Genomic DNA, 27342 nt, shown 5'->3' on the forward strand with positions numbered 1-27342 from the left:
CCTGCATCTGCCGCAGTATCTCAAGACATTCATGGACAGCGGCTACGACAACATTAACTTTATGGTAGGCTTACATGAAGTTATTGTCCACGTTAGTGTGAAGTTTTTGCCATGGTATATTAACGTTATAACTTTCAAAAAAAGTTAATAGATTGTAAGTTCATCAGCCAATCATTGACGGCCTTTCAAGCAAAATCCACCAATCATAGACAAGAAAATAGAGCGTAAGTACTGACGTTCACTTAGCGAATTTTGAAAGTATGGCCCCAGGGCCACAGATTAGAATATTATAATAACCTAATAAAAACCTAATAACACACAGAATATGTATAATTCGTGCTATGAGGAATAAGTGGTAGCCTCATGAATATGTTTAATTAAGTTACAACGGACATTCGCCGCACTTATCAGTATATCAGTAGGCACGAGCTCTACGACTTAAAGCCGGTAACTAACTGTATTGTTAAATGACGACCGATCTGAATAAAGTTTCTGTCGCTAGTTTTTTATTACGCTGGGTTACAGTTCACGTAGATAAAACGTAATTTTATTTACGCAAGGACAAAGATTTCAAAAGTAAGACGTTTAAAATATGCATAACCAGCGTAAAAGGTAGATTCATGATCATCGTAAAAGGCAGATTCACTGCTTGATAAAACTTCTAAAGCACAGCCACTCAATATAGCGGGAGGGAACAAGATCTCTAGGATACGATCTCTAGGATCGCTCTATCTCTAGGGAAGTAATAAAGTGAAGTGAGCTTGGGTCCAACCTTACATAAGTGCTAGCGGGAGACTTGACCTCTAATTACTACGTAGCTGCTGCTGAAGTAAGGTCGGAGTTCAATGTTACGCAAGTGAGTACGACAGAAGTGGCTGTAAAATTAAACCTCAGATATGTAGGAAAATAAATACACTTGAAATGAATAAATTAATGCGACCAATAGTGGATGATTTCTATCGTTCACCAAGTGTAGATCTTTCAAAGATCATCTTTCATCTTGTGTNGGCTGTTCCACATGTCGGTGACTCGAAGCGAGAAGAAATGTTGTCGCATGGATGTGTTCCAACGCAGTTTTTTTAGTTTATAGCCGTGGCCCCTGGTGTTGTTCTGGGACCTTGTATAAGCCATGAGTGTACTTGTATACTTCAATGAGGTCATCACGCAGTCGATAACAGAGGCTTGGCAGCTTCATAATCTTTAATCTTTCTTCATAGGACTTGCTCTTCAAGCCTGGAATTAGCCTTGTTGCACGTCTTTGAACACTCTCGACTAGATTTTTTTTTCCTTTTCGAATTTCGGTGACCACACTGCGTTTACAAACTTTAGGTTCGGACGCACGACAGCGACAAACAGCAGCTTCATCGCTTCTGCTATTCTTGCAAGGGCAATGGGCTCAAACTGAAATAAACGAATCTGTCCAAATAGTGACAGACTTTTGGCACGTAGCACAAATAAGCCCATTTGCTGTGCCTAGCAGGGTCAAGATGATTCTCTGAACACAAAAAGTGCTTTACTATTTGAACAACGTCTCATTTCTCTTAGTGGACCCTCTCTTCAGTACTGGGCTCATCAAGGATAATGATGAATTAATCTAAGCTACACGCAGCGCCAATTTACTGACTGACCGCATTGTCTTGCCTATTATGTCTATTCGCATTGACTCTCGACACAAGAAAAATCAGCCTCAGCCTAACGCACGCTGAAAGTTATCATGAGCAGATATATACCTACTGTCTAACATGGTTGAACTAGTATAAGGATAACTCATGAGAAGCTCATTTTTGCTGATGTAGTTTGTTGTTCGCCTGTGACGTCACTGATCTCAGTGACGTCACGGGCATTAACCATTCACCAAAATGCGATCAAACCAGTCAACCAATCCGTCATGAGAATGACGGGATTGTTTACGTATCTCAATCTCAGCGACCTAACAAGAAAGCTGAACTGAAAGACGGAAATCCTTGTGGGTCAACCTTGTATAGTTCAACCATTCTGTCTGCTTAGATAAGCGGTGCTGTGGTGTCTTATGAGACATGGCGGCGTCACCAATCCACCTCCTCATGCTATCTTCTGATGCGTGTCTGTAGTCGTCAGAAATCCTGTGAGATTTCGCATTTATATTTGGGCCTTGTATCTTAGCGTCCCATTATTGAGCGCGCGATGTCGGAGTGCGGGTCTCATGCAGATGTGGGTTAAGTTATTATGTAGGTATAGGATTCCATGCATTTATTTTCTGTCTCTCGCGCGGGCGGCTGGGGTCCCGCATAAGCGACGTCTCATTCAAGTGTCTTCTGTTGCTTTTCACCTGTCAATTCATATTCTTTCGTCTCTTAGCGACGCTTTCACTACTCCTTCCACGTCAGCTTCAGCGGATTTGCCACTTGAAACCTTTCGCCTCTTGTGGATGATAAAATATTTTTCTATTTTTGATTTGATATGATATTGTGAAACCTTTCACTACGTTGGGATGTTAATTCTTGACTCCCACAGCGAGTTACCATAATAACTGCAGCGTTACGTAGTTACCTATTTTTGTAACTAGGTATTATCTATATAATTTACGTAGTTCTCACAATCAGTCAAGATCTTGGCTGATAGTCTCATTTACCTCAATCCTAGCTATCGCAATTAAATAAATGAGTCAATAGCTCTTCTTTCTGATCATTGCCAGTAGTTGAACCTCCTTTCTCTGATGACTGAACGCACTGTCGATAGGTTAATAATGAGTGGTTGTTTTTAACGGGCTCAGGAGTTGAACCTCCTTTGTCTGATGACTGAACGCACTGTCGATATGGTAATAATGTGCGGTTTTTATCAACGGGCTCAGGAGCACTCGTGCCCAGCCCACCGTGGACATGGATGTCTCCCCGCCATCAAGCGAGCCTCCCTCGCTGCCTCTGAACCCCGACTCTCTGACCCTCCGCGACCCTTCACACCTGCTCCCGACCTCGACAGGTTCTATCCCTACCGTCCAGACATCCTGGAAGCATCAGCCCAGGGAATTAATCGACTCACAAATAGAATACGAAGTTACGGTGAGAGTCCCCTAACCTTTATCTGTTTACGCTTACCCGTTTCCCGTTTATGTTTTTACCCATTTATGCTTAATCTCCAGGTGGCGATTTTGTTTGTAGACCAGTGCCACTGTCTGCCGAGTATGTCTATTTTAATTCTGCGGGTCATCGATCATGGACTAAACTTTTTAGGACATGAAAGTTCTTTAAAATCAATTTTTGTTAAATCTGTTTTAGGTTGGTTGACTTTAGATGTAAATGTTTATTTGTCGGATTACCTAACGCTACCCTGCAACAATAGAGGAACTACAAGTGGTGCTCGATTGAAAAATAAGTTAAAAAACAATATCTACTGCTAAAAACAATTACAACTTCGATTTAAAATAGTTTATAAATTATATCTCTTGCTTAAAAAATTACAGCTATCAGCTTGCATTGCTGATTGCAATGGTTTAACACAACATTTATGGTTTTGTCAATGGATGAACACAATTTATGCACAACAACGAATATCGATGAATGATAAAATGCGCACTTACGCTCGCGCATGCGAACCGGAGGCATTTTTTGTTGGGCAATGGGCATGCCTTAGTTTGAACGTCCTGGAGGCTTCTGTCCAGGGCCACTCGCTTGGGATCTGAAGTGCAGTCCTATGGCAGTTTCCAGGCTCTGTAGAATTGACCAATCCGAATTATGTCACACTCTCAGTCAAATATAAAGTCTGAAAGTTATCCAGATTATAATTCATTAAATTCCTACGTACATTTGAATTTATATGCAAGCGTCGTACTAATATACTAGTGACTATATACTTAGTACTACTAGTGACTAATATATTTGGTAATTAGCCTACCAAGCTGGTAACCTAACCCGTGGCCATGTCCACCTCTGCAGTACCTGAACAGCACGCGCATCCAGGAGCTGCATGGCACCGAGTCCACGATGCAGTCCATCCACAAAGTCCGCAAGCTCATGGAGGCTCAGGAGCGCGAGGCGGCCGCTGATGGCACCAAGCCTAGCTTGCCTGTGGACGTGGTGCTGGCCATCTCTGCTGATGGTGTCCGCTTCATGACCATTGGTGACAGGGTGAGTTGACGTGGGCATGACGTGTGACAGGATGAGTTGACGTGGTGCTGGCCATCTCTGCTGATAGCGTCCGCTTCATGAGCATTGGTGACAGGGTGAGTTGACGTGGCGTGATGTGTGACAGGGTGAGTTGACGAGGCCTGACATGTGATCCGACCCGCCCTGACCTGACCCATATGTGCCCCGACCTGTCGTGACCTGACCCCACATGTGACCCAACCTGTCGTGACCTGACCCCACATGTGACCCGACCTGTCGTGACCTGACCCACATGTGACCCAACCTGTAACCTGTCGTGACCTGACCCCACATGTGACCCGACCTGTCGTGACCTGGCCCCACATGTGACCCGACCTGTCGTGACCTGACCTCACATGTGATCCGACCTGTCGTGACCTGACCCCACATGTGACCCGACCTGTCGTGACCTGACCCCACATGTGACCCAACCTGTCGTGACCTGATGGCCTGATGTGGCTTAGAAATATGCTTAATGTTTCTGCTGGAAGGAATGCGATGTGTTTGGATAGTAAAAAATAAATTTCTATTGTCTATGGGTTTTCAAATTGGTTGATTAGTTTGTTGGATCATAAATTACTTAATTTATTCATTGATTGATTTTTAAATTGGTTAATCGGCTCTCGTAACCTATGTTGATCTTAAATTTCACGTTCTTTGTTTCTGTAGTTCAGGTATATTTTATTTCAATGGTTCTGTCTCAATATTCGATGTCTTCATACAATCTTTTTATGCTTCTAAGTAAATTAGGTATAACCGTGGAGACTTCCATCTAATAATGTTTCATCATTGCTTGGTTATTTTGTTTCGCGGTAACTCATCAATACCAGGCATTCAAAATTTGCCCAGCGTTACATTTTCAATTTAAAGATGTAATTATTCACGACATCATTATCCCGTATTGCCTCAACAATCATTGTAGTACATCGCTATTCAATGCCACACCAATACCCAGTGTCATACACTACAACAGCCTCGCCTAGTCACTTACTTGCCCCATGCCCAGGACCACATTTGCGACCACAATAGCCACAGTAAGAGCCCACACTGTATGCCTAATGTCAGGACCACATTTGCGACCACAATTAGCGCGCCACAACAGCTTCACTAAGCCACTGTGGTCCATGCCCAGGACCACATTTGCGACCACAATTAGCGCGCCACAACAGCCGCACTAAGCCACTGTGGTCCGCCCCCAGGACCACATTTGCGACCACGAGATCCGCACCATCGAGGGCGTGTGTCAGGACGCTGACGACCTCAGCCACTTCGCCTACATCACCGGCGACCGCCACGACCACAGCAAGCTGTGCCACGTCTTCAGGGTGCCTTCCAGGGTACGTTGTTCAGGGTACCTTCCAGGGTACGTTGTTCAGGGTACCTTCCAGGGTACGTGTTTAGAGTGCCTCACGTGCCTGGTATGTCTTGAGAGTACCTTGCGGGGTACGTGACGTGTTTATGTGACACACACGTACCCGGTACGGTGTACCATAACGAACCTGGTACTCTTGATAAAACGCATCTTCATTGCCTGCTACGCACCGTCGTCTGCTGTGTACTTATTCATGCGCATGGTTCACTCTTTAAATTTGTTTTAGTTGCATTATTATATCACACGACTTACTTCCTCTTAAATTTGTTTATGCAGCCATTCTCTTTTCATGAAAATCATATAATAAATAATTGGATAAATTTCATTATATATTTCCATACCTATTTTTTATTTTTTCATTATATAGAATATTTCCTGATCATTCTTCTAGGAGATGGCCACAGAGATCATCTTGACGCTCGGCAACGCTTTCGAAGTCGCTTTCCAACTGTCTCAGCTGCAGCAGCAGCCACAGCAGCAGCAGACGCTGCCACAGCAACTTCCAGGGTACGTGTTCGGGATAACTTCCAGGGTACGTGTTCAGGGTGCCTCACGTGCCTGGTATGTCTTGAGGGTACGTTGCGGCGGGGTACGTGACGTGTTGAGGTAACACACACGTGCACGGTGTACCAAACCAACCTGACGCGCTTGATAAAATTCATTCAATCGCACCGTCTGATATGTACTTGACATGTATTCATGCGCATGTTTCTCTCCGTATTTTTTTATATTTGCAATATCATAGAACCTAGACCTTCTTCCTTCTCAATTTGTCCATGCAGCCATTCTATATAAATAATTGGATAAATTTCATTCTAATATAGAATATTTCCTGACCATTCTTCTAGGAGATGGCTACTGAAATCATCTTGACGCTCGGCAACGCTTTCGAAGTCGCCTTCCAGCTGTCTCAGCTGCAGCAGCCACAGCACCAGCAGCCACAGCACCAGCAACCACAGCAGCAGCAACCACAGCAGCAGCCCACCACCTTAACCCACCGGTCCCCCAGCCACACCCGCACCCGCTCCGACACCCACCCACGACCTGCCCTATCTCTGGCACCCACCACCGCCGTCCCACCCCGCACCCACAACAGGTCCGTGACTATTATATATATTGAGTATGTATATATGTATGATAATATCTATATATACATACATATTATTCTTATAATATATATTGAGTGGTCGAGACATATATAGCAGGTTAACCAGGGCGCGATAATCTATTCAATTTTGGAATACTAAATTCCATTAATCTTTTTATCTTTCATCCAGTTGATAATAATAAAACTTATTATGATAATTAAAGCGAATAATAAAGCTTATTATAATAATTGAAGCGCGTGTACTCTGAGCTGTCAGCCCAGCACCAGACGGAGCTGACTAAAGCCATATTAATGCGGTAGAGCATGCCAGGACACATAAAATCTGCTTCATTTCTAGGCACCATATCTCTTAACTTAACAACGTCTTAAAACCCACATTTAAATTTAACATAGAACCCCATTACACTCTCAAAAAATCATCTAGCATAGTTTAAATTAAAAGTATGTATTCCTATTGCCAAATCAAATTTCGATATTTTCTTCAATCCTTTCCTATTCTCCCACTAAAAATAAAATTTCGGGTCCAGGTAATATCCCGACACGATAATTGTCCTGGCTAAGCATTGCAGTAGCCCCTATATGTTTATGGTGCCAAGCTTCAATTACACAAACTTTGACAAAAAATAAGAATTAATATTGTCTTTTTATTTGCGATCAGCACATTATAGCAATTAACAGCTTCCGTAGTTCCGTTCGCAGCGTTTTTATAATCTTAAATTTTTAGCATCAGTTCTCAGATAAAAATTTAAAAACTTAGAAGTTACGGATCCTTCGTTCGAAATTATTTAATTCATTATTTTATGCACTTAATACGCTTTATATAACAGAAACCGTCTATTTGCAAGCAGGGTTGGCAATGATTAAATCAAAATGATTAAATCCTGTGATTAAATCACTTGATTTTTTATAAAAAAAATGATGATTTTTTTTATTTTTTTCGATTTTTTCATATATTTAAATATATTGAGTGGCAGTCTTTAATTTATGTTGAGGTATTGTTATTCATGGTTTAGTATAAATGTACTATGAATGACAAATTGGTATATAAACTTGTTGCCTTTAGTGTGTATTAGGTTCCAATAAATTGAATGTTTTTGGTACAGAGGCATCAAGTGTGCAATACATTGTACGTATCTCTTATACACATCTAGATGTGTATAAGAGACAGGGTTACGGTAGGGCTTTTGTAGTAGATTATCAGCTGTAATCGGTGGTTGTCGTTTGTGCATTCCACGTTGTTTCGAATCATCTGCTTGAGGATTCGTTCATCAGTTTTGTATGCAGATGAATATTGGTTCTGATAGTAGACATTATGGACTTGATACTCGGGGTTTCTTGCATCGCTCGTTGGGTTTCCTGTTTTTTGGGTGATTGTTGCGAGGTAGTGGCTCAGAATATTGTCAAAGAGTATTGTTAACCAAACATGTTTAAATGAAGGGCTCTTCCCTAAATATACAAATTTCAGATTAAATATAATAATAAACATTAAAGACCATGTCTCATGACGAGGATTGGTTATCCTTGAGCAGGAAGGACAGCGACCCCTCGGTCCCCCAGACCCACGGGTGCAGGGGGCCTAAGCCCCCCATAGCTGCCCGCCGCCCCCACCCCCCCAACCTGACATCAGAGCTGTCAGCACAGCATCAGACAGAGCTGACTAAAGCTATACAAATGCGACAGAACAGACACGCTAAAGATACATAACATCAGCTCCATTTCTAGGCATCTTATCTCTTAACTTTTGCTTACATTATCCCTTGTATGGTATACAGATTATACAAAACATTCATTCGTTGGGTAGGGTTGCAAATAATGTTATATGCTAAAGAAACATAACATCAGCTTCATTTCTAGGCACCTTATATCTTAATTTTTGCTTGCCTAAAGCATTATCTTTTGTGTGGTATACAGATTATACAATACATTCATTGTGTAGGATACCAAATAATGGTATATGCCAGAGCAACATAACATCAGCTCCATTTCTAGGCACCTTATCTCTAAACTTTTGCTTGTATTATATCTTGTATGGTATACAGATTATTATACGGTACAATACATTCATTGAGCACCAAATAATGTTATATGCCAAAGACACATAACATCAGCTCAATTTCTAGGCACCTTATCTCTTAACTTTTGCTCGCCTAAAGCATTATCCCTTGTATGGTATACAGATTATACAATACATTCATTGTGTAGGATACCAAATAATGGTATATGCCAGAGCAACATAACATCAGCTCCATTTCTAGGCACCTTATCTCTTAATTTTTGCTTACCTAAAGCATTATCTTTTGTGTGGTATACAGATTATACAATACATTCATTGAGTACCAAATAATGTTATACATCTGCTTCGTTGGTGTACAGAGCATTCATTCACGAATACATGCGTACACAGTGCGAAGTGATGGTATACATTTCCTCAGTGGTGGACATTCCTATATACAGTATTAAAAGATAAAAATAATCTAAGAAGAATAAGTAAATATGACGAAGATTGAAATTATCCTCAAAAATCGCATTTGATTTGACTCATTAGAGTGTGAGTCGAGGAATCTACGGTCAACCGTTTTTATTCGTTTTAATTTGGTTAACTTTTGTTCCAAATTAGCTACGAAAATGTTGGAAATTTTGCAAAAAATTCCTCGAACATTAAAAGTTATTAATCTCTCCGTGGCCCGACTTCATAGTATGGATTTGGTACGAAAACCTGCGTGTGTCCCTAACTATCAATACGTCTGGCATAAAAAAATAAAATGCACTTAGGCTCACATGCTCAAAAATTTATCCAGTCTACGTTGCCGATATAGTCATTGTTTCGACAGTATATATAATTGTATAAACGTGTTAGCGACAAGCTACGAGATATACGATCTTCTCATTGATACCCACAACAGAACTTGATCCAAAATAGTTTTCACGAGTGCAGGCAATCAGTGACAGGTTTTCAAGACGTGACAGGTTTTCACCAATCAGTGACAGGTTTTCACCAATCACAGACGAGAACTCGGCCGCTACGTGTAGTTAGGCCGATATCAGTTCACGACATTTCATTTATGCTTCTGAATTCTGATATTCACTGGCTAGTGGTATTTTGTGTTGTCAAATTCATTTCGGGTCAAAGTTAGAAAGATTACAACTTTCGCTCGTCTGTGCACGATCACTATTCCCCTATTTATGGACATTGACGTTCAGATTTGTTTTACTTATCTTAGCTAATTTCCACGTTTATAAAAAACATTTAAAAACATTTTGTTTGGTGTCCCTAGGGTGTCGTGTATTATGTAGGCGTGTGTTCCTTATTTCTGAAGGTGCTATGTACACTCCCTGGTCCAAGCCTCACGGGCGTATGATAAATACGCTTGCCTCCCATCACCTACCAAATGAATATCATCAATGAAATGACAATATTGAACGCACATGCGATGTGTAATAAAGTTATGTTCAATATATAACTTCATGTGTCTGCGTCAGAGCACGGATGTGTTGATGTGCTATGTGTTACGATCAAATACGTACCATAATAATAAGAGGTGTGATATTTCACTATTGTTTTGTTAAGTGATGTATATAACACTGATGCTTATCATAGTGTTCAAGCTGGTCTTCATGTTGCGTTCGTTGATTGTTCAAGCATTATCGCTTCGTCAGGTTCAACGGTATAAGAAATGATGGACAAACTGATGAAAAGTAAGCTTCGATTGTCGCAGTATTTACTAAATTTTAGGATTTTTTATTTAAGAAAAATATTGTCATTGAGGAAGGATATTTTGCAGCAAACGTTGCGTACTGCATTATTTTTATGAATTATTTATATCTGCTAGTTTCTGTTGTGTATTTGTAGCCGTTGTGGATGCGGTCTAGATTTTTCGTAATGTAATCTCTGATCTAATTTATGAATTAGAATTATTTCCTAATTTACCTTATAGAAGAAAAAAGTCATAATTTCTCGTTGAAAAGAAAACGGATTATAGTGATTCCCCATTAAAAAAACACGAAATTTAGTAATTTTACATTAAAGAAAAAAAAGTGTCTAGCTGAATAAAAATGTTTGATTGAGCTGTCGCTCGTCGTGCCAGTTGGGTGGAGGTATCAGTTCGTTCATTGTTGGGGTTGAAGGTCTACTGGCTGATATTTATTATTATTTAGTGTGTAAATTTGATAATCACTTGAGTTTAATCTAATAATTTAGCTCTCGTTCATTCGACCGTCCTCTAACTATTGATTCCATCGAACAACATCGAAGTAGATGCGGCCGTATTAAAAACGTCGCTTCATTTAATGCATTCAGAGATTGAAAAATATTTTAGTTAGTTCAATTTTTACAAGTAAAGGTCCAGCAATGTGCAGTATACAAAATGTATGTGTTACAATATCTTGCTACATTCCACCACAACATATTCGGCCAATACCAGCATAAACTGACACGGTTTCATCGCGTTGCAGTTGTCCAAATGTGAGTACAATATGTCTCCAGAAATGAATGACTATGAGGTGTCTATTCATGGTATTATATTTCTCATGGTACATAGTCTAGTTAATCATTGTACAACAAATTTAGGTTTTAAATTACATTTTTTTCTCGGCTAAACTCTCGAATATCTTCGTGTGGAGCACTCTAGCCTGCTTGGCCTTAACCTTCATCTGTAGGTTGAAACAAACCTTTTACGAGGATCCTTGTATGGTTATTTTCAAATGAAAGTTCCAGTCATTCGTGATCCAATTGACTTGAAGATTATTCGGACTCTCTCAAGTGCAATTCGATAGTTCTCTATTTAATACATATCATTTTTATTTCCTTTTTAATATTCGACTCTTCACTTCAATATTTGCACTTTTGTGAACGCTTTCTTTCGTAAAATACTCTAATATATTTTAATTCTTATTTCTATTCTATCAGACACAGCGTTTATATAATAATTTTTTATGTATCTGATATTATTTTATAAGCCGATAACTTCTGGGTCGTGCTCTATTGAAAATTATAGCTGGTTTTTAGGTGGCCACCTTCGGCTGGCAATGATGCGGCAATGAAGGGTGACGGGACCGAAAAAATACATTCCTTTTTATATTGTTTTATGCTCTAGGTAAAAAAATATTGTCTAAGTATTTGTAAACTATTTATTAGTTGCGCGTTAAACTTTATTTCAAATTGTGAATTTCAATAAACATTGGCATTGAAAAAGGCATTTCATCGATGCATAAGAAATGTCTTTTATATTTATATATGTTATACTAGGTATCGTTTTAAACATGTTGCTGTTAATTTACTTTGAGAATGTCATTTTAATATGTTAGAAATATATAGACCATTTCTATTCTCTTTAATGTAAGTAATTTACATTTCTTTAATTGTTTATTAATGAAAGCTCCGTTCCAACCCATATTTAGCACGGAATCCGCATTTACTATTCGTTTAAAATATTAATAAAAGTTTATTTTTTGTGGTAGTTAAAAAATTAGGACATTAATACTATCCTCGTGGATATTATTAATGATATGAGATCAATAATTCGGTTTGGATTAGTTTTATAAATTTTTGTTTACTTATTATTATTGTTTCTGTTAAACTCTAGGCATTCTTAATCCATATGTCCTCATTGCAACTCCTATCGCAGGAGTCACGCTACATCGTCAGCCCTGTACATTGTACAGCTCATGTACTGTGTACAAAACTGTACATCAGTAACTTTTATTAGAGTGCTTTCAATAAAAGATTCCATTTTTTGTCTCCATTGAAAATGAATTGCAGTTGTATACTTCAAACACAATGGATCCCATAGCTTGTCACTCACGTTACACAGTAAAACATGTCGCTACATGCATGCATGCTCGTCTTCCGATGTGTGTTATCAGCTTTTAAATATTTTGTTTACATATTTTTGTATACGTTTAAATATTTTGTATTGTTTGGCAGAAGTGGTTCCTTGATACGTCGTAGATTGGAAACCGGAGAATAGATTTTATTAACTATTTTCTTGTTCAATTTTTGAACAAGATGTCACAACATGGAATAAATGGTAACGCTTACCTCCCTTGACCTCGCGTGGTCACAAATGGTAACGCTTACCTCCCTTGACCTCGCGTGTCACAAATGGTAACGCTTACCTCCCTTGACCTCGCGTGGTCACAAATGGTAACGCTTACCTCACTTGACCTCATCAGTGAAGTGTGATCACATTCTCGTAAAAGTAACATTGCTTGTGTTCCTTTTGCATGCAATCCGTCATATGTGAACCGTGTGGAGTTTGTTTTGTAATTTTTAGATTACTTGCTTCGTTTCCGTGGCCTTCTCAAGATTTTTGAGTTTTGATCGATATTTTTTAATATTTTGTTTTATTTGCGCGTTACATCAAGCTTGTTCATTACCAAACCACACTAAAATCCATTCCGATCAAGCACTTTCCGTAATTAAATTGAGGAAAATGCAGAAATTATCCTAGCTGAATTGGTACGAAGTTTTGGGTTGGTTTTCGGCTACAGACTTGGATTGAAATTCGTGCTACATAACTTACTGTAGAACATCATTTACTTGTACTGCATCATTTCCTTTTATTGCATCATTTAATTCTATTGCATCATTCCTAAATGTTACATACCGTTCGTCAGTTGTGGAGGGAAAATTAGTAAAGTATCGTAGATCACGACGATGTTTGCGTTGTTGATGTAATGTATTTGTGATGATGAAAGACATTGAGGCTGAAATGTTTTAATGCTGGAGGAGTATTGTGCTCATATCGTGATATTGTCATGCTTAAAGATTATCATTTACTAGCATATCATTCCTTGCTGTACATTCCCTGGCTGCCATAAATTACGATTGCTATTTTTTGTTTTTTTTTTTTCTTTCCTTTTATTTTTTATAACATTGCCGTATTTTTTCGAGGTGCACTTCCCTAATTTCTTTTATTCGAAGCAACTTTGTTAACTTAGTTGCACCTTTCATAATTTAGTGCCTAAATTGATCCTGTAATTCATTTTTACTTGTAAGAAAAAATTGCTTTTATAATACATTAAAACTATCCCGTGATACCCACTTCGGTCCCGCATGTGCCCTCACCTTCAGGACAGATACGTTTTTTCTGGACATACCAGCTCCGTATCGGGGCTAAACCGGCTCTGTATTTGGGACATATACCTTCTCTGTAGCAGAGACACTTGAATGCTGGCATCACAGCACGTGGAGTTTGCAGTGAAAACCCGTCAGTGTTGACGCGCTACACGAGTGACGGATGTTTGTAAAAAAAAACTTTAGAACTTGAGAAGTTAGAAGGGCTATGATTTTGAATTTCAACGGTAAAACGTTGATATTCTCAATATACTAACAATGTTGAAGATATTTCCAGTGATAAACGAAGAGATTTATAAAGGCTACGGCTTCCATGCGAAGAAACGACGAAAGTTAGTTCCATGATTAGACTCGCGTTATTTTAACGTTATATCGTTGGGTTTCATTTTAAAATGAAGGAAACGCAGCACAAGTGACAAGCAAGTTGCTTGCTTCTAGTTCAACGAACTCGCCACATTTGAACTTGGTTATTAATTTATTTTGATTAATTATCGATGCATTGTCGCCGTCTTGTGCGTAATCTTGACTCATTTTGGCCCGGCAAAAGGATGTACGAGTGGGCATTTCCACTCTTGCTGTAGGTAAGAAAGTATGTCAGTAATTGAACAATATGACCCGGTTATTTTTCAGGGGCGTATACTTTCAAAACTCGCCAAGTGAACGTAAGTACTTACGCTCTATTTTCTTGTCTATGATTGGTGGATTTTGCTCGAAAGGCCGTCAATGATTAGCTGATGAACTTACGATCTCTTAACTTTTTTTTAAAGTATGGCCCCAGAGTTGAAAGTTGTGCTAGCAAAATCACGTAACCACCTCGTCGCTCGGATAAGTTTTTCTCAAGACGAAAGAAGCATTGTGTCTGGAAATTCCGTTTGTTCTAAAGGCTGTTATGGTCAGGGTTGCCAGATGGCCTCAAAAAAAACGCGAATTCCGCAGACATGAAAGGCCAAAAGAGGCCCACAATTTAATATTTATTAATAAATTGTAGGTCATGGTGCAAAAATGCAATTTTCTGTTTTTTTTTTACTGTGTAAAATACAATAAGTAAATACTCTTAAATGAATTTTTTCCGGCTAATCCAATTAAAAAAAATGAATCATGGAAAAAATCGGACAACCCATGGTTATGGTAAGTTGTAAGTCCTGTTTATATGTAACTAGAATCTTTAGTAAAACTATAAATTAATTAATTATTTATTGTTGCCGTGACTGCACCATTAAATTTTCGTATCTGCGCACCCTAGTTCGTACGGTTTACACTCGCAGAAATAAGGAAACTTTGTCCAAATAGCGATGCTTTTTTGTCTTGCCTGGGTCATTCTGACCAAGTTACAGTTATTTAGCCCGATAAAGGGCGTATTAATGCTACGTGCAGGAATATAGTAATTATTTTGATAATATGACACATTTGTTCAATTTTTAGACTATACTGGAATGATAAATTGTCTGTGCATGTGCTCGAGAGCCTTAATTTGTCCAATCCTTCCTCTGTGAAGCGTCGCGTCCAGAGGTCGGATGCTCGTAACTAAGCACTGTATTATCCATAATAAAAATCCTATGACATTTCGGATGCCATTTCAAGCTCGATTAGGTAACCATGAAACTGCAGGCTGGACTAAGCATGAAATTGCAGGCTGTATTTGCCATGAATTCACAGGCCGGAGTAGCCATGAAATAACAGTACATGCTGTATAAGGGTACGCACACAGTGAAAGCAGGTTGCCAGCGTGCTGGTTACCTGCTCAGGCTGGCGCCTGAAACCATAGAATACAGAAGCCTATTCGTACAGGTTTTCACTGTGAACACTTACATTATTATCCTATGTTCATTCCTGTGGCAGGTTGGAGCAGGTTGCCCGCGTGGGCAAACCTGCTTTCACTGTGTGCGTACCGTTAGGCATGAAATAGCAGGCAGAATTATCATGCAATTGCAGGTATTGAATACAGATTTACGATCTTTAATGTCGCCGAATGAAATCCTGCTGCCACGCGTTTATAAATTGTACCCAGAGAAATTAGTGGGATTTCTTCCGAATAGTGATGCACTTTTTGTTCTCGTGTCAGTCCTTTTGACCGAGTTTGGCCCGCCAAATGTTCCGAACATTGTATGCTCTAAACTCGTGTTGCCGACAAGAAAGAGTCATTATTCGGACAAAATTATTATTATCTTTCCGGGTGCAGGCAAGATCTGGAGTTTGGTGTTGCTTGTGTTAAGCTTTATTTGTGCGGGTTGCCACGCCTCAGATTGATTAATCGCGTTTAAAATTACTCTAATAAATGAAATGGTGCGTGTGAACGGTGTGTTCACAATTATGAATGTTGGTGCTTAATGTATTAATAAATTTACATGTCGGTGCTTCAAAGAATATTGGGTGAGGCCAGAATTTTCAATGTGTGCTTTGATTGTTCTATGAAAGGCTGATAAGATTTATCCCTAAGCTCGTTAGATTATAAGGGCGGTGCTGTAATGTTTACCCACTTAAAGATATAAGGAATGAAAGACTCTTAATTGAGCGTGCAGGAAAGACCTAATTAAGGTGGAATAAAGACCTAATTTAGAGTGAGGGAAGACTCCTAATTAATGAGCTAAACGCTACTAATTAAGTATAATTAGCGATTAATACGTACGACCATCGATGGCAATCCAGTGACCCTATATTGCTGCTAGATTAACCCTTGATTTCGTGACCTCTCCAACCACTTCAAATATTATATCTAAGATTCCCGATGTGATCCAGTTACGTTACGTTGCTGACGTAAAGTAACGGTAACGCTCATTGTAACTTTAAAAGAGGGTTAAGCCAACTCTGTTGTGTAAGTTACTTAGATGTCGCAATCCGTATTTGCCGTTGCCCCTATGACAAATTAAAAACGCAATTGAAATAAATGAACAAGCTTAAAATTTAAGGCTTATTTAGCAAGGATGTTGATCGGTCATGTGGTTTTGGATTTACGACACTTGTAAAAGAAAACGCTCAAGTTGCCTTTTCAATACGTTGGAGTTCTAAGTACAGATACTGAAAAATTAAAATTGGTATCCAATGTCCACCAGAATTTGAGTTTTAAATTGGCCTGCAACTTACAGAGAGCAAATAAGGTTCCTCGACCATCTTATAACTTACGACCCTCTTAGAACTTACGACCATCTTAGAACTTACGAACTCATAACTTACGACGGCCTTAAGTCATCAGGAGACGTGTATCCAACGTCACATAGGGCGGTTCTTGTGTATAAAGACTGCAGTTTTATGCCCTTTACGAGTACGATCGAAATATAAATACATAATTAAACTGAGTAAGTCGATATTGCATCGCATAAGTGAGATCTGTTGGCGTGACTGCTGACCTACCGTACGCAACGCTGGAAAGTCGCGCATCTTGGCCATTATTCCTGTTCTGAAGTTTGAAAGAGTTTGAAATAGTCAATATGTCTGTCCATTGCGGTAGACTAATTTTTTTGATGACACGACGCTCATTTTGGATGTCAATAAAAGAAGCTCAAATTTTATTTCATATTTCACTATTCGGTAATAACAACGTATTTGTTGAAATTCATAGATGAATGGCTGGCATTTGGTTTGAGGTGAAGCATCTTAAAGAAGCTGATTAAATGCCCGAGATAATTAACAGTATTGTGCCAAATATTGCGATCGAGGAGGTACACTCTAGTGTTATTGACTGCAATTAAGTTTTAGGTGATATCTTGTTTCCTCTAATGTTATTAGGTCATAAATTTAATGATGTTATTCCTTCAAGGCAATTGTTAAGCGTAGCTTAATTTCGTTTACCTGCGTTGGAAACATTATCTCGCAACGCCATCTGATGGCGTCACTTGCAAATGTTAAATATGTACCCTTTGTCACGTAGTAATTTAAGTCGCTATGTCTCTGCATCACTCCACTTTATTTTGTAGATCAAGGTCGATGAAGAGGCAGAATAAAATGATTTAAAAATTACTCATTTAATAATTAATAATAATAATAATAATTGCTCATCAAAGTAATGTACGTGACAGGCATGACATCATTTTTATCATCACCGGATTACACAGGTACAACTGTGCCACAACTCGGTACGATTATAACGTTGTAAAATTATTCAGTCTTACGAGGGTTAAGCGAACTTCTTCGTTCGTATTTCTATTTAGGTTTCATTTTGAATGCATTTGCTCCAGTTCGTCTTGGCAAGTTCCATATTCAAGAATAAGTGATATTTTTTTCAAGTAATTCATGTCGAAAAATAGGAACAATCAAGTAAATTTATTTATTCATATTTACATTGACATAAATGTATTATTAATTTTATATATAGTTATTGCTGAAGCTCAAGGGCCCGTTAATTGGGCCGTTACTCATCACATTCACTTTATTATGTTACTCATTTATTGAGGATTTGGGATGCTTTAGGAATTATGATGCAGTAAAAAGAAAAAATGATAGCAATTTTTTCAAAATTCTTGCAATTATCCTGAGACCTCAGAATTCATTCATCCCGAAAACGAAACGGTAATTTTTTCGCAGCTGAATAAAGATTTATGATTTAGAACCTCAACTGAATTTGATCGTGATAATAATGCTTGTAGCTTAAATCATGGTTTTTTAGCGTCTCAGTATTTTTCGTACGCAGGTCACTTCTAATAATTAGCATCTAAAATTAATTGATAAAACGAACTATTTTCTTCGCTTTCTTCATAATAACACATTATCTCATTAATACAGTATAATTAGGATACCCGTAATCCCTTGTACCTTTTATCTGATCAATATTGTTAATAATGATAGGCCTTATGTGATCGCTTGCTTTCCCGCTTGTTTGAATTTTTCTTGAATTTAAATTATAATATACTGATAAATTAGTTATACCCGATCGTTTGAATATCATTAATAACTCCCGAAACTTTTCCGTTCATGTTGAAAACATTCTAATAATGCCTGTCCAGAAACGTTATTAATGTTAATTAAATTGACCAGGTTAATAATAACACTCGATTACACTTCCTCTGTATTCCCCGAGTTGGAAGAAGCGTTTTCCGCGTTGGGGGTTGTTAGGTCCCCGCTTGTTGGGGATCTATTTCAACAGCCCCTTGTAGTATAGCTTCCTTGTTCTTGTAATATTTGTACACTTGATGGATTCCAAAGTATTCAAATATATATCTGATCAGAAAACCTTGTTCTTTATTACCGCAATTCTTATTATTCGCTCAGAAAAAATAAATTTTATTTATTTATTTATTGGTCGAAGAAAAGTGGTTACCCCGATGGCTCGAGGAAAAGCTCCATATTGAATTAAAAAAACTTGAGTATTATTGAATTGAGTATTAGAGGAAAATCTATACTTGAATATTTTTTAATACGGTGTTTGCAAATTTTATTCGAATTAGGCTGAGAAGAATGCCATTCTGGTTTCCGTTCCCGTAAGTATCTTGCTGTTTTGCAAATTTAAAAGAAAATTCATTTAATTTTGAATATTTCACTTAACTTCTCCCGTTGAATTTTCTTCACAATGACCTCACTCATAATGAACATATTTGACTAAAGTCATTCGTTTCATCTCCTTTGACGACGCAATCAATACAAGAACGTAACTCAGAGCCAAAGAATAGACGTCGCAGAAGCCAGAATCACCCCTTGGATGGCGATCAATGCTTCCAGGAAATGCACATCCTTTCGCATTTTTTCTCAATTGTCATCGTGAAAGACGAGTTTAATTTTTATTGGGGATCGTTGTCATTTGTGCCCATAGAGGATGAGGCATAATAAGAGCAAGGGTCGCTTAGCAACACTACGCTCGAGCGGCTCGCACCCTTTGCCTGCTAACGAGCGATCGCGCAGCTGCGAGGCGTCCATCACCGACGAGTCATGCTTTAGTTGGTGTGTCGTCACAAGGGTTCGTTATTTTGTATTAAGTGTATACAACTTTACTGACTTCTGTATATAAAATTTTAGTGTTCTGTTATTTCTGTAATTATGGGCCAGAACCTACTTTAGTTGTTCGTCGTTACAGGGTTTTTTTTTTTTTGTTTTATATGAAATTGTAGTGTTCTTGGATCACTGCGTTACTGTATCAGAAGCTATTTTAGTTCTACGCCGTTACAGGAGGTTCTGTTTTACATAAAACTGTAACGTTTATTCGCTATAACGGGTCGGAAAATATTACAGTTTTTCATCATAACAGAAAGCGAGCGTTTTTCACGAGAGTATAATGCTAATTTGTTTCGAGTACTGGTATAGACATTTTCTATAATTCTGCAATATAACAAAGTGCTTGTGGTGTTAATGATAGTTTATAACGACATGTTATTTCATTAACGTTTCACACACGATTTTATATCTTCGACTTTCATCACTTCTTGAAAGTTCGTAATTGATTTTACTTATTCCTAATTGCAGGGGAAGGATGCAGGAACACGGTTGTTATTTATTAACGATTCAGAAGCTTATATTAATCCACCCGTATATTTTCGACTTCTAGTCGGAATGTTTTGTGTAAATGAATGCCTTTAAATTATCTTATAACGATATGGTGACGGGAGTGACGCCAAGAATTAATAGAAGGCAAATGACACTCGCGACCAGCACAGGTGTAGGCCATTACTAATCCCATTGATCTTGTTGCTCGTGTGTGACTTCATAGAAAGTTTGATCGCTATTGTAATTATTACAGTTTCTAAACAAAATATTACTCTAGTGTGAACTATAATAATGTTTACTTTTTCACATAGTTTGGCATAGTAATAATAGTTGTATAATAACGGCATAATAGTATAATAGTATAATAAATAGTATGCATGTAGGCAGCTATATTTTCGATGATATTTCACTATTTCGAGTCGACTTCATAGATGCTCATCATGTCTCAGGTCAGACTGCAACTATGAACGTGCTAATTTGCTAGTTAACTTTAGGGAATATGGCGTCATGTCATACTGGCATATTATCATGTAATCATAGAGGAATTTCAACAATTCAAGTAGTCCCAACAATTCAAGCAGTCTCAACAATTAAAAGAATGTCAACAATTCAAAGAACTTTACAATTCAAGGAATTCCAACAATTCAAGGAATTTCAACAATTCAGTTAATTTCAGCAATCCAAGTAATTTCAGCAACCCAAATAATTTCAACAATTCAAGGAATTTAAACAATTCTATAAATTCCAACAATTCAAGTAATTTTTACAATTCACGGAATTTCAACAATTCTAGGAATTTCAACAATTAAATAAATTCCAACAATTCAAGTAATTTTTACATTTCACAGAATTTAAACAATTCAAGGAATATAAACAATTCTATAAATTCCAACAATTCAATTAATTTCTGCAATTCACGGAATTTCAACAATTCAAAGAATTTCAACAATTCAAGGAATTTCAACAATTGTATAAATTCCAACAGTTCAAGGAATTTCTACAATTCTATAAATTCCATCGATTCAAGTAATTTCTACAATTCACGGAAATTCAACAATTCAAGGCTATGTGCTTCTCAAGTACGTCAGTAAGCTGCACTTATTCGAGTATTTAATCGCTTGTGTCGATTTCGCATATTCTATATTATTAATGCTATCCTGTATTGTATTGTGACGCCAATCAGACTTTCTTAAAAAATTCCCATTCACTTTTTTACACTGACGAGTTTAAAATAAATGTTTTATTTTCTCACTAGAAAACATCACGTTTGAACATTTTACAGGGATACAATGACTCTAAAAAATTAAGTAAATCTGTGCCCAGTCTTGCTGGCGCCAACCTTGTCTCCTACATGTACTTATACCTAAATGAGCCGAACACGTATAAAACGCGCCGAAAATTCAGTAGGTGCGTCTCCGGTGCACCACAGAGACCAATAGAACTGCCCACTCCTCCGTGTTGTCACATCGCTATTTTGTTCAGCTGAGTGATCAATGTTTTCACACTCTAATTTAATTTGCGACTAGATTTAAGTACTTTACTACAAAGTATCCTCACTCATGCTCGGGGAATCCGATTGTGTTAATTACCCGACCGTTCCAAGTTAGAGGTGACAGGGTCGAAGTCTTGATTAAGTGACAGTAACATTATGAACGTTCAGTAGAGTGGAGAGTGTAAACATGAAACTCGTTTTTACGAAGTTTCAGACATGTAAAACTATGTCAGTGACGACAAGCAATCCATTCGTCGTTCGTAATCGGAATCATGCTGCCGTTCAAATTTATTTTCCGATTAATGAACAATGGCGAAATCAGTGCCATATCTTGTTGAGCCACATATAAAAGTGAAATTTGCAGTCATTGAATAAGGAATTTACTCTAAACGAGCGAGTATGTGGAATCAAATCCACTAAAAAACTACCTATTCACTAATGGGCAGCATATTAAAAAAATATATATTATTTTCATGGATGTTAGAGGAAACCCCAGCAACCCTACAATCTAGGGAACTCGTGAGTTTCGATCACATTTCGCGTGGGTCGAAATCTTAATGTCGTGTGACCAATTGATTGGCCGCTACACTTCACGCTCTCAAAAATGAACACGATTAAGCCAAGGGCCATCCGACACGGTCTGATTAAAACTCCGCCACCTCAAGGGGAGTCGCATACATTGATCTGCATGCCGGCACTTTTTGTCATTGTTCGTCCAACCATCAACTGCAATTGTGTTTTCTATTCTATTTAAAATATTAAAACATACCGAGTATTTTTGATGTATTAAAGCATACCAAGTAATTTTGAGGTATTATAAAATTTGGAGAAATTTTGAGATATTTAAACATACGGAGTAATTTGGAGGTATTAAAACATACGGAGTAATTTGGAGGTATTGAAACATACGGAGTAGTATTGAGGTATTAAAACATTCGGAGTAATTCACTAATTCCACTCTCCTTCATATAAGTCACCACACGCTTTCTCACAGTGGACCACGGATTACACTTACACAGATTACCACACTCATTCTCAGGTAACTACACTCACACAGGATACCAGACACACAGGTCACATACGGATTAAATACTTCATTAACACACTCTTCGTGCAGCATAACTCACGTTACGTTATTCAAGCTCGTGAACAACTTACATCGCACGGAATCAAGTACACAACATAACACAAAATAACACAAAACAACAGAAATCAACACAAAACAACACAGAACAACACAACACAACAGAAATCAACACAAAACAACACAATACAAAACAACGAAAATAAAACAACACCAAATAACACAACACAACATAACACAAAACAACATAACACAACACAAAACAACATAACACAACACAAAACAACATAACACAACACAAATCAACACAACACAACACAGCGCTGTGTATTTTTTAGTGTGGTCTTCACGCGTTCAGGAGACTCGCAGCTGCGCCGCAGCGGCCCGGCGCGTGACGAACAGGATTTGCTGCGCCACTTGCAGCGCCGTTCATTGCGATGCACATGACGCGCGGTCATGTCTCGTACATCACATGACGCACGGTCATGTCACGTACATCACATGACGCGCGTCATGTCTCGTACATCACATGACGCACGGTCATGTCTCGTACATCACATGACGCACGGTCATGTCTCGTACATCACATGACGCACGGTCATGTCTCGTACATCACATGACGCGCGGTCATGTCTCGTACATCACATGACGCACGGTCATGTCACGTACAAGGTCATGTCTCGTACATCACATGACGCGCGGTCATGTCTCGTACATCACATGACGCGCGGTCATGTCTCGTACATCACATGACGCGCGGTCATGCAAGTGTTACAAAACCTTCACAAGCTTGATAAAAAAAAATTATTTTCGAAACGCCGCAATCCATTAAAATGTCATTTGATAACCTGCTTTTTGATCTCCCGGCGCCAGCAAGAAATTTTGTTCAATTCATTAAAAAAAAACAATAAGAAGATTATTAATAAAAAACATGTTCTGGTCTTTAATAAAACTTGTATAAAAGAAAATCTTCTGCCGAATTACACCTATAACGGCCTAAGTACAGCTAACGGCCTAAAGCACGTAGCGGCCAATATCTTTACTCGACTGCTAGAGTTACTAACTCGTTTCTATTTTGATATAACTACCCTATCCCCTTCCCCTCCATCGGGATGACTTCATCCCTCTATATTCCTGCATCCCTCGTTGCATCAACTGCCCCCTCCCCCTTCCCCCCACCGGGATGACTTCATCCCTCTATATTCCTGCATCCCTCGTTGCATCGACTGCCCCCCTCCTTCCCCCCACCGGGATGACTTCATCTCTCTATATTCCTGCATCCCTCGTTGCATCGACTGCCCCATCCCCCTTGCCCTCACCGGGATGACTTCATCCCTCTATATTCCTGCATCCCTCGTTGCACCGATTGCCACCATCCCTCCAGCCAAGTGCAGATCGTTTCCGTGCATGCCACAGGAGGCCGCCACGCTCGACTGCCACACGGCTGCATGCCACACGGCCTCACCACTGGATGTCTAGTGTGGCATTGTGGCTTTGCCACATTACAACCCCTCGATCCCTTCACTCCCCTCAGGATAAACATGTCCTCGCCCCAGGAGGGCCGTAGCACCCCGCGTCTCATGTCGTTTATCATGACGCACGTCGTGCGTGTTTCCAAACTTTATTTATTATCGATGCGTCATATACGTGTACGTTTGCATGTCATGTACGTGTGCGCTTGCTTATATAAGTGTCATATACGTGTGCGGTTTTTTGTGTCATATACGTGTGCGTTTGCATTTATAAGTGTCATATACGTGTACGTTTGCATTAATAAGTGCCATATACGTGTACGTTTGCATTCAAGTGTCATATTCGTGTACGTTTGCATTTAAGTTCTATATATGTGTTCGTTTACATTTAAGTGCCATATACGTGTATGTTTGCATTCAAGTGCTATATACGTGTACGTGTGCATTCAAGTGTCATATACATGCACGTTTACATTTAAGTGCCTTATACGTGTACGTTTGCATTCAAGTGTCATATACTGTACGTGTGCGTTTACATTTGTGTGTCATATGTACATGTATATTTACACTCGTGTGTCATTTATGTGTAAATCTGAATGTGTCGATCGTGTACATATAGAAATGCTACCATATGAACAAGTATTTCGTAAGCGTGATTAGACTATCGTTTAGCGAGACCTTAATTATGTTCAGTAATAGATTCAGTAGAGGTATAGCAAAGTATTCATGTCATTGATGAAAGAGGTCACACAAACTGTCAACAATATTCCTTCATTCGTTACTCTAACAAAAAGTCTATCTTGTATAAAAAAAAACTGCTTAAACCGTAAGTTTTAGCCAGTATTTTAATCAGAGCACCCCGCGTCTCATGTCGTTTATCATGACGCACGTCGTGCGTTGTGTGCAAACTTTGTTTATTATCGGTGCGTCGTATACGTGTACGTTCGCATGTCATATACGTGTGCGCTTGCTTTTATAAGTGTCATATACGTGTGCGGTTTTTTTTTTTGTAAGTGTCATATACGTGTGCGTTAGCATTTAAGTGTCATATACGTGTGCGTTTGCATTTATAAGTGTCATATACGTGTACCTTCGCATTTAAAAGGGTCAAATACGTGTATGTTTGCATTTAAGTGTCATATGCATGTACGTTCGCATTTGTAAGTGTCATATACGTGTACGTTTACATTCAAGTGTCATATACGTGTGCGTTTACATTTTAGTGTCATATGTACATGTACATTACACTCATGTGTCACTTATGTGCAAATTTGAATGTGTATATATGAATGTGAATGTGTTGTAGACATATAGAAGTGCTACCATTTGAACATGTATTTCGTGAGCGTATAAGTAGAATATCGTTTAGCGAGACATTAATTATGTTCAGTAATAGATTCGGTTGAAATATAGCGAAGTATTCAAGTCGTTAATAAAAGAGGTCACATAAACTGCCAACAATATTCCTTCATTCGTTACTCTTACAAGAAGTCAAACTTTTATAAAATGCGTTGCTTAAACCGCAAGTTTTATCCAGCATTTTAATCAGTTATAACCCTTTTTTGCTTCACTTTTAACAGTTTTCACCGTTATAATCTTCAGCATAACGTCGTCGCTCGACCAAAACTGAAAAACACGGTGATTTGCTCATGCACAAAGCAGACTGGAGTTCTGCCTCGCAAAATAAGTTATTTTAGTTTTTTCCATTACAGTGATCATAGCCGAACAATTAAAGCAACAGTTTCTAGAGAATCAACGAGAATTTGTTCAGTTTTCTGTGATCGTGGATCATCGTGTACACCCATGTCCAACTAAACTGAATATTTCATCACTGACTTTTATAATCTACACTGGTTATTCATGATAATTTCTCGAGCGTCAACTTATTTGAGTCATTGTTATTATAGTGGCAATTTTCATTTGAACCTTCGCGAAAATAAGGACTGAACGCGCATACCTCTATTCAGGCCATCTACCCTATCCGTACGCAGTGAGGCAACATATAATAGGCTTCATCACTTCACTTGCATAAAATATGCTTGGCATGGACTAATAATATAACAATTTAGCAAAATTATATTATGATATTCAAGCAGATATTAATTGAATATTCAGGCGGCATCGGCTATTAAATTCTGAGAGCCTTTGGTTGCAAATTCCAACCATTTACTTGATTTACTTTTTAATTCCAGAGCAATTTTATGAGCCCTATGTCTATTGAATTACTAATAAGGGTGATTGTGATATCATTATAAGGAATTGACATTCTATCCCTGGTGCCTGATTATGGATTACACCATTGCGCTATATGTTCCGTTGCTGCTTTACTTCAAAATTGAATTATTTCCCGGAACTTTTCAGCTTAAAGAATTTTAATATAAAACCCGTTTAGAATCATCGGTAACCTTAACATGATAGTATGTTTATAAAATACCAGCCATCAGTACCCCAGTAGTGATCGATGGAAAATTCCAGCGAATTTTTTATTGATATTCTTAGAGAAGCGAGCATTGTTCTGCCGTCAAGCATTAGAGTCGACAGACACGCGGCATCCACGACATTGAGCTCACCTAATCGAATTATCGAGATCCAATTATACGTTTTACGATCCTGCTTCTGACGACGTCGATTTACGTCCGATTTCTTTCATGAAAAGCCGATGGCTCTTGGAACTGAATTTGAAGATCAGATGCTTTTACGGAGCTCAACTCCAGCGAGAACGATCGACGCACGGCGGAAAACTATAGTCCGGATAACAACGACTTATCGATATTTGAAAACTCTTCGAATTTAGAAATAGCATGGGTCTGATAAACTAGAATATACAGCTGCGTGATTTAGATTCTAGATAAATGTTGGATTGTTCGCTAAAATAAGCCCCTGGGAGTTTTAGACTAGATTCTCTTCGGTATCGAAAAAATTAATACTTGCTGCCCAGACACTTAAGCATATTAATTAGGCTCAACTAAAACATAAGCAACAACAGACAAATTTTCTAAAACTCTCTCGTCTGTGAAAAAAAGTTAAAATGCATAACGTTCCAAGGGTAAAAGAGATTTATAAAAGAATAACTTTTATATAATTTTGTAGCAACTTTTATTTACATTCAGTAACTATGACAGGCAAAGTGATCAAAATACTAACTTCTGATGACTACTATCCTGCTCTGAAGGAATTTTAATTAGAATTAAATGAAGGGTCGTTGTCATT

General features: G+C 38.4%; 1 protein-coding gene across 1 annotated transcript in view; it reads left to right on the plus strand.

Moving 5' to 3' along the window:
* Positions 1-2830: 2830 nt before the first annotated feature.
* Positions 2831-27342, plus strand: part of LOC108668783 (ankyrin repeat and sterile alpha motif domain-containing protein 1B) — a gene marked incomplete at its 5' end in the record, with an annotated part of 49038 nt that continues 24526 nt past the window's right edge. Inside the window, 5 exon segments of the mRNA XM_047879583.1 lie at positions 2831-3038; positions 3912-4103; positions 5321-5458; positions 6342-6589; positions 8131-8232. Coding sequence (XP_047735539.1) covers positions 2831-3038; positions 3912-4103; positions 5321-5458; positions 6342-6589; positions 8131-8232 — 888 coding nt within the window.

The sequence above is a fragment of the Hyalella azteca genome, unplaced genomic scaffold (assembly GCF_000764305.2).
Source record: "Hyalella azteca isolate HAZT.00-mixed unplaced genomic scaffold, Hazt_2.0.2 contig3372, whole genome shotgun sequence".
Lineage (NCBI taxonomy): Eukaryota > Metazoa > Arthropoda > Malacostraca > Amphipoda > Hyalellidae > Hyalella > Hyalella azteca.